Consider the following 9,007-nt stretch of genomic DNA (forward strand, 5'->3'; position numbering starts at 1 on the left):
ACACCTATGTACATATTAAGTATTGTCTGAGATGCTCTTAGTAAGGATAACAACTAGAAGTATTTTTAAGTCACAACATTTTTGTGTGTGGCATTTTAGCTACAACTACTTTATACATAATATCGTATAACTGATTTTTCAGAGTTTTTTTTAAAAACATTAGAACACAGAAGAATGGTAGGGAAAAAGACCAATTTCCAAAACATTTAAAATGTAAACAGTGTAATTCAGAGTATCAAAATTCTTTGAGAAACATTGGTCTAAACCACCATAAGTGCTTGACTAACCATCCACCTGGATTGCAGATGAATATAGCTCTTAATTTCCCATTAGAGTGGCTTTAATCAATACATAAATTTGTGTTTTCACGCAGGTGTGCAACTACTTTGGTGTGGGACAGAAAGTAGGTCAACCCACGCGACTGTAAAGAAAACCACAGCCTGTGAAAAGGGAAGTTACACTCAATACTAAGGATATACTGTGGGTGAGGCATTAGCCGTCACCTCACTCTGCAAAGCAAAATGCATTTGAGATAAACAGATAAGTGCACTCCGAGTGTATATTGTCTTCAAAACTTTGGAAAGTAATTTTAAGTATAAAGCATTTTAATTGTTTGGGGTTTTTTTTTGGTTGCTAGTGGTTATGGGCTGGAAAGTCTCTCTGAATTGCACGATTTCTTCTACAGCAAATATATGCCCTATGATGTAGAAGTATGCAAATATTTTATTTAACATCTATTCTTGTTTATAAAAGAGATGTAAAGCTTAATTCACCTGAATGTGATTCTTGTTTATAAAAGAGATGTAAAGCTTAATTTGCCTGAATGTGATGCTGAAACACTGAATTAATTATAACATGCAAATCCAAACTGCTGCTTGGAACACTGAGGCGTTCCTGTGCCAAAAACAAAGAAAAAAATTTTTAAAAGGAAGAAAAAAAAATAACCTCTCATCTTCTACTAGGTAGAACATATAAAATTGTGGAAGGGCTGCCAGAAAGGCCAAGAGACTTGCCTTCTAATTGTGGCTTTCCCAATAGCAACAGCACAGAACGGACATGATTCACAGCTGCTGCAGTAAAACCAGTGGTCTGCTTTTTTCATTCCTCTTCTGCTTACAAAGCCTACAAACAGCAGCAAAGAAACTGAAGGCATCTGTAGACTCAAGAACACAACCTGCATTATTCCATCCATTTTTGGAAGGTTATCTTTGCAACCATAAGGGCACAGAACATATATATTTGTATACAGTACGTAAAGCTTACACCATATACAAACCGTCAGTACAGGCTCTCTCTCTTGTGAGGGGAACTTTCCATGTACTAGTGGCAGCTAGTCCCAGCATTTAACACGTACAGACTAACAACTTTCTTTGACCTAGAAGTCATTCTGGTAAGTTCTGTTCCCTCTCTTGGGCCATTCCTCCTCCACCCATTTCAGCAGCACTTTCACAACATCAATTCTCTTATAAAATTTACAGAGATCAATCAGCTGCTCCACAGTCCTGTCACTATTCCGTAGCAAGAACTCCAAGGTGGGACTTTGGGGCTTCTGTTCAAGGAAACACAATTCATCATAGGTCATCCCCCACTTGCTTGCTAAATTTCTCCAGTTTTTCACTGTTGGGTGGCAGGGATCCAGCTTTAGCCTCACTGTGTACAACAAGTCCTCATCATTGAGCATGTCACTGATGGTCGGTGCACGGAATAAGCATAAGGAGCAGGTGCCATTTTCCTTGCAGGTCTTCTTGAGATCTACAGTGAAAACCATTACATGGGGAGAAGTTAGAATCTATTGCTGTGGTTTTGCTGGGAACAACAAGTTAAAAACACAAAGGGTTGAACAGTACTATGTTCCTCTGAATCATTTCTGAAAAAGTCAGAATAGTGACATTTAATGCCCTTCCTTACAAAGTACTCACAAAATTAACTTTTTAAGACTTCTCTTCACTACTCTCAGTGGCTATAATCAAAAGGACAGTAATTTTGGAATTACTATATTTATACTTTTCTAGAAAAGGCCTGCTATTCAATCCAGTGCATGAGCTAAGATAGTCCCCTTTTTTGTTTTTGGGAACTACGTTGCTTCCTTGAATCTGCCATAACCCCTGCTTACATCACCAACAGGATTATGTGAGCATTATGTACGTATTGTATACATATGTTGTAGGATGAAGAAAAAGGTTTTGCACTTCTGAACTGCTGCCTTCATAACAACATCAAATATTTGCACCAGGACAACCTCTGCCGACTGGTGCAAAGACAACATCTAATACTTCAACACAATGAAAAAGTGGAAATGTTCCTTTGCTTTATAAGGGCTCTTACAATAAAAGCTGTCCCTGTTCTACCAAGCAAGCCTATTTTAAATGTACATTATGGAAAGGAATAAAGAGCATACTCCTCCATGTGTGAAAAACATAAAAATACCAAGTTGCTGGAAGTAGGTGGTGATATGTTCTAAAATCTGCATCAAATACTGAAAATTGCAGTTTCCCACACACAACAGTCAGTATCTCCCCAGCTCTGTGAACAATGTGGTGCTATCAGACTATATTACGTATTAATAACCCATAAAAGCATGTAGAAACCAGTTCTAGTCATACTTCTAGTTAAATACTAACACTAAGACCTTTAACATTGCAGTGGTGTAGGACATTGTTTAAGCATTTTGGCTGCAGATATGACCTTAACTCTCCCTGCTCCTTTCTGAAGGCAGGGAGAATTTGGTATGTCTGAAAACTAGTAATGGATGCAGCCTAGAAGCACTTTCTAAAGCTTCTGCCCTCCAGCCTCATTGTATACTTTGAAATAGGGAAGTAACTATTTGGGATAAAACTCTTTGAGAAAGGGATGCTACAATAAGAAAACTGGTATTAATCGAAAGAGTGATTAAAAACAACAACAGAAAACAGTGATACAAAATTTACAAGTGCTGGATCAGTGCTGGTCTAAGAGACCTGAACTGTAACTCTGGCAAAGGGCAAATCTGGTACTCAGTGCCACCTACTCATACAGACAACAGCATCCGTTAGATTTTTTTGCTTGGAGGTTTTTTTTTTTTTTTTTTTCATTTGCAGTAACTATTATCAGATTGTATGAAAATTCCAGAAAGACCGTCAAATCATGATTTTTTTATTCTGAATGTTAGTGCTGATAAACAACTCAGCTGAATGTAGCTTCTGCATGCACTTTGGTTTTTGTTTTTAAGAGAAGAACTTTCATAATGTTGCTCATCACCTTGCTTTTTTAGCAGGCCAAAGACAACTTCTGAAGTTTTCAACAAGTTATGGCATGCAGCAACAACAGTGCTGCAGACGCGTAACTTCATACAAATGCTTAGACTCCCTGTTACAGGGAAACACGTTCTGGTCACATCTTTGCTCACAGGTATTCCACAGGCCTTGCAGCTGCTCTGTGCAGAAATACATACATGAACTATTCTGCTCTTCTTGTGCACCCTAAACTCTTGCCGATGTGAGACAAAATTTGCTTGCTTCATTCATACCAAGATTTAGTTATACAAACAAGGCAAAATGAATGTAATATGATCAAAGTTCTGGCTGAGCTCGAAGGGCAGGAAAGCACCCTATCTGAATTTCATCTTATTTTGCTTTGCAAGGATGCCAGAGTAAGTTTTATCCTCCAACAGAAGCAGGGAAGAAGGGGTGAAGAAAACACAGGGCACAGTTACAGGTAAACAAAACTAAACCAACCTGGTTCTTTTGCTATACCGTGTGCAGACTACAGAATCATAGAATATTTTGGGTTGGAAGAGACCTTTAAAGGTCATCAAAAGCATTATACAGAATCCTGCTTTTCTAACATGCCCTGTGTTAGATACTGACGTGAAAATGCAGACCTACCCACCTAATTGCATGACTGTAATGGTACATGATAGGACAAGCTTACTAACAGGAAATTCTCAGGTGTTCAGTTAGATTAACAGGGCTGTATATCATCCACACACACCCCATCCCCAGCTGAGCTCATGCAATTATGGGATAAGTCCCCACAGCCCACTGCCAGCTTCTGCTCTCTCCAGGTAGCTGCTTACAGATTTATTCCCAAGGTGGATGTACTAGATGTATCTGAAAAGCCCAACTTACACATTTTGTATGGTCTGCATTGTTGATCACCATCCACTTTAGAACAAAAAGGAAGCTGTAAATGAAACTGGTAACGTAATGAGCTCCACAAGCATTGACTACCCAGGCAGTTCTTGGTTATGACAAATCGCAGTTTTTAATAAAGTACTTTCAAAGAAAGTCTAGGAATAAAATATGTAGAACAGTAAAGCTGACATACTACCTGAAAGTGACTCGTCACCATGGTTTTGCGTGTCTTTGTCTTCTGGCTACAAAGCAGGAAACAAATATAAATCAAAACAATGTATCTGAACACCAGAGTAACTATTTGGCTAATTCACAGGTGGCAAGAGATTACTTAGCAGAATCCTGATCTACCTGTAATGTCAGACAGGGAATATATCTGGTTTTGAGGAATTACTGACAACCTACAGTCTTTTCAGGCAGCTTTTTCATGCTTTCGCTCACAAAACTGCCCTGTTGATTGTATGCACTGAACAATGTCATCTTTATTAACGATATGTTATGGGGTTACATCTTTTGACTACTTTGTTCTTAATCCCTCAACAGCTGTTCAACAATTCATATGGCTTGATTGAAAAGATTTTAAAAATGCTTTGTAATAAAAAGATAATTTTGCCTGTCACATGCAGCAGTAAGAGATTGTTTCATTGGTCTAGGAAAAGTGGAGGAGTTTTTTTTACAAATTTCTTTACACACATAAGAAGCTTTTCTAGACAACAGGTGGACTTCAACATTTCTACTGGTTCATGTCTAACCCTCCTCCTGGTTGAAGCAAACATTCCCTCTGTGGCTTTTTGCCTGCTAATTAAACATAATCAAATTACTTAGCAGCTTAAGACTGCAACACACTTTGTAACATTTCAATTCTACTATTTGGAGAGCAACACCTAAAAATGGGAAGGACAGCACCTTCATCCTAGAACTGCGGGAAACTGCAGCTGCCCTTACTTTAACTACACGGGTGTGGAGCCAGGTGAAATAGCTTTCTTCTGCTGAGGAATTAAAGATGAAAGGAGAAGGGGATTTCCCCCTTAGATAGCTGCATTAAAGTATTGTTGATTTTTTGTATTACATCATTCTTCCAAAACTATCACAGCAGGCTTCTTAACATTTTACAGGCTGTGCATGCAAACACAAGTCAACTGAGTAACAATATAGTGTAATAAGATACTCTATTGCTACCTGCTACACCTTTACTAAGAAATCCACTAAAAATAGAATATACGCAGTTTCGGTTGATGTGGTGAACATGCATACATTCACAGCCCAATTATAAAGAAGGTAAACTATCTCCAAAATATTTAAAGACTTTGTTAGGAAAGGAAAAATTTGCATGCTGTTTTCAGCATTTCTTTATTCCTTCAAAACTGCAAGATCACACACGCAACATCAGTTCATCCCACAAAACATCTGCTCTCTGCTCAAAAGCATTTTAACACTGCACATGCCACTTGCAACAGAATAATGCTTGCCGTTATTTTCTAATAGTTTACTTTTCCAGTGGCACCATGTAAGCTTTATGTGGATGAAGCTTTTTAAACATCAACTTGGCCATCATGGCAACATGTGAGCACCCAAAGTTTAAGAAAAATTAAATCTGGAGATCCTGACTATAGTCATTGTCTCCATTCCCACAAATTGTTTAAAAAGGTAGAACATTATTACTGAGCCCTGAAGAACAAATCCCCAGAAGGGTAACTCATTGGGAGAATGAGGAGCTGCCCATCACAGGTCAGCCTCCCCAGAGATCTGTTTCAAAAGAAACAAACAGCAAATAAAAGTGGACGCTGTTCACTTACTTTGCAATAGCTGTGTTGCTGTCCTGAGCTTCAGTAATATTTCCCAGACTTCATGAATTTATGAAAGTTCAAACCGTATTGCGAAAGCTAATACCTAAATGCCTTTAAAAGATGTCCTTATACTCACGTCTTCTGATAAAAAAATAACAAGAGCAGCTAGTATGGCAAAAAGTACAAAGAAAACCAGGGATACTTACCTGTGCCGTACATCTGTTCTCAAAATTAGTATTTTTACAGATCAGTTATTATGTACTTTTTTATGAAGTCAGAGGCACTCAGGTTTATTCAAGATCATTTTATTGTAATGTAATTGGAAAGTAGTGCTACTGCCCATGAAATTAAGGTATTAAGCAAGAATATTTTCTGTCCACAACTAAAATCCAATCAATCTCTACAGGTCTAATCAAAGCCATAAACCTATGCACAGTCTGAAGATAAGCAGAAAGTTTTTCAGCTCTGTAGAACCATTAACACCCTAATACATTGAAATATATTTTTAGTGATTCTAAGCTGGCAATAAATGCTCTCTTCTTGATGATGGGAATGAGACAGTTACCTCCATCATCTGTGAAATGCACACCAAACCCATGTTTGTTTCTGATGAAATTCAGCTGGTATAAGGAACTCCTTTTACTTCTGCATCTCACTGGAAAATGCTCATTCATTTCTCTTCTCCAAGCTTTCTGCTCAACCCAAAGAGAATCAATTTGAAATTCAGCAAATAACATTCACTTGAAAGATGGCAACCATGGAGCATGAGGGTCACTCAGCATTGCCCAACCTGTGGCAATGCAAGATTTCACAAACAGTGGAGAGCGTTTCTGCTACCAGAAGAGCAGTGTCCCAACGTCAAAGCAGAACAGTCAAATGACCACAATTAGGTGGTTTTCCTTACTAGGATTCCTTACTTCACTACTTCTCTGGCCTGGCTCTAATTTCAGCAGAAAAGAGGGAGAGCATGCAATGACAAAGCCTTAACTTTTTGTCAGCTCTTCTTCAGAGCATCTACACACTAATCAAAACCTACTTAAACTACAAAGTACACATTAATGATTAAATAACCTTTCTTTTGCTCTTCTCCACAAAAGCTCATTTCATCGAACTCTTGAAAAGAGAGCCTATTTCTGGTCTGTTTTACTGAGTAATTCCATGCTCTCCAGATACAGTCTGAAACTATATTTATTTGTTAACATTATTTAATAAACAGCATTAACTTAGTTCACATTCAGGTATCATTTTTCTTACCTGTTGGATTAGGCCAGAATCTGACGTAAGGGTCTTGATGTTCACAGATGCAATTTCCAATGTAACTTGATCTGTCAGGTATTCCTCATCTAAGACAAAGACTGTGAAACACTCGTCTTCCACCCAAATACAAATTTAAATACTAAGACTTACAGGTGTCTAGCATACAAAATTTAACTCCAGATCATGATCAGTCACTGGCAAATGCTATATTAAAAGCACAAAATATTAAATTGGCAGAGAGTGCAAAATCACGCTAAGCATGACTGTGCAAAGAAACATAACCCTTGCAGAGATCAGATATTAGTGTAGCAACTGTATTTTAAACAACCACCGCACTATTTTTGAAGCAAGAGTCATGTTCTTTCAGAAAGCTGACCAGAGAATATTAACCAAACCATCAAAGTAGGCTGAAGATGACTGTCTCAAGTTAGTATAATCCCTTTTTGCTTTGCTTTTCTCATCACACTTACAATGATAATTGTTGATATATGTACTACACAAATATTTACCTTTTATTCTGCCCCTTTGTTAATTAGGCTCATCCTACTTATCTCTACTACACAGGAGTTTGCTGAAGCACTGAAATAATATGTTTCAAAGTGTGTTTATCAACTGCCCTAGGAGTCCACTGAAAAGCACAACATTCTCCAATACAGCACAAACTCTATTTACCTTTCAAGCTTTGCTTCAGCCCTCAAAATAGGGTACAAGGGATGCATAAGCCCTTTGTGAACCTTGTGCGAACAGACAAATTTCACTCTGCATGATTAATAAGGTCCTCATCATCAAACCATTTGCCTAATTCCCCTGGGTCAGGTAGTGACCAACCATTAACATGAGCTTAAAAGAGGCTATATTCTGCACATTTTTACACACAAGAACTCTCCATGGTAGTGATTATATTTGTAGTGCTGGTACATTTCCATTTGCTGTTTGTTTAGTGGTAAGATCTCATTAAAGAACAGATATTATCTTTATGAAATCGTCAGATAACAGAAAGAAGACGTATTTCCTTAACTCACTCAAGAAACTGATCTGAATCAAATAATTCATCCTTATACTTTCAAAAACAAACAAACAAACAAACCCAAAATCAGGATTTTCCTCTTTTTCTGGTTTTATAAGACTGTTGAAACTTAAAGCCAACTATTTCACCCCCAGCAGGGTAAATGTTTAATAAGGATCATCTTTATTTATGACTGTAGGTCCATAGACAACAACAAAAAATAAATCCAATAAAGTCTGGCTGAAAAGGCAGAGCATGGGCATCAAAATTCCACTTAATTTGTGTGGAAACACTGTATGTGAAATTTGTTCTATATCTGAATGGAGGTAGAATTATAATCAAAACATGATGTAAACATTAAGCCTAGTCCTGCAACATGAAAAGTTCCCTCAACTCACCTTTAATTCATAATTGGTAGAGGGTGCCAAGCACTTTTAAGTTATGGCCCCAAAATGGTTCATCAATTAATTGACCTATAAAAACAACAAAACAGCCCCCACCACACCCCCGACCAATACACTGTCTATTCAAACATTATGTCTGAAGCAAACATAATTGTGTTACACAGAATCAAACCTGCACATCTGTAACACACTTTAGATCACAGATGCATATTTCTAAGTCTGTGTTTTTATAGAAAGTTACAATAAGTTGGTCTCAGAAAAAAATTTAAATCATGGAAATGAACAGACTGTTAAGAGGTATTTGTATCACTTTCAGCTCCAAAGCAGAAATGTCAAGCTATATTTGTACTTACATCTTTTTACACTTAGCAAAAGGAAGCAGAAACTAAAATTAAAAATAAACCAAGTTCACTTCCTTTCTACAGAAATTGCTGAAATTTC

General features: G+C 37.5%; 1 protein-coding gene across 1 annotated transcript; it reads right to left on the reverse strand.

The window, feature by feature from the left end:
* Positions 1-1,133: 1,133 nt before the first annotated feature.
* On the reverse strand, positions 1,134-7,269 carry EDARADD (EDAR-associated death domain; the record flags this gene model as incomplete). Its single annotated transcript, XM_010287957.1, has 3 exons — positions 1,134-1,752; positions 4,309-4,354; positions 7,154-7,269. Coding segments are annotated over 3 exons (539 nt in total), but the record flags the coding sequence as incomplete, so codon positions are not given.
* Between the last annotated feature and the right edge of the window lie 1,738 nt (positions 7,270-9,007).

The sequence above is a fragment of the Phaethon lepturus genome, unplaced genomic scaffold (genome assembly GCF_000687285.1).
Source record: "Phaethon lepturus isolate BGI_N335 unplaced genomic scaffold, ASM68728v1 scaffold50495, whole genome shotgun sequence".
Taxonomy (NCBI): Eukaryota; Metazoa; Chordata; class Aves; order Phaethontiformes; family Phaethontidae; genus Phaethon; species Phaethon lepturus.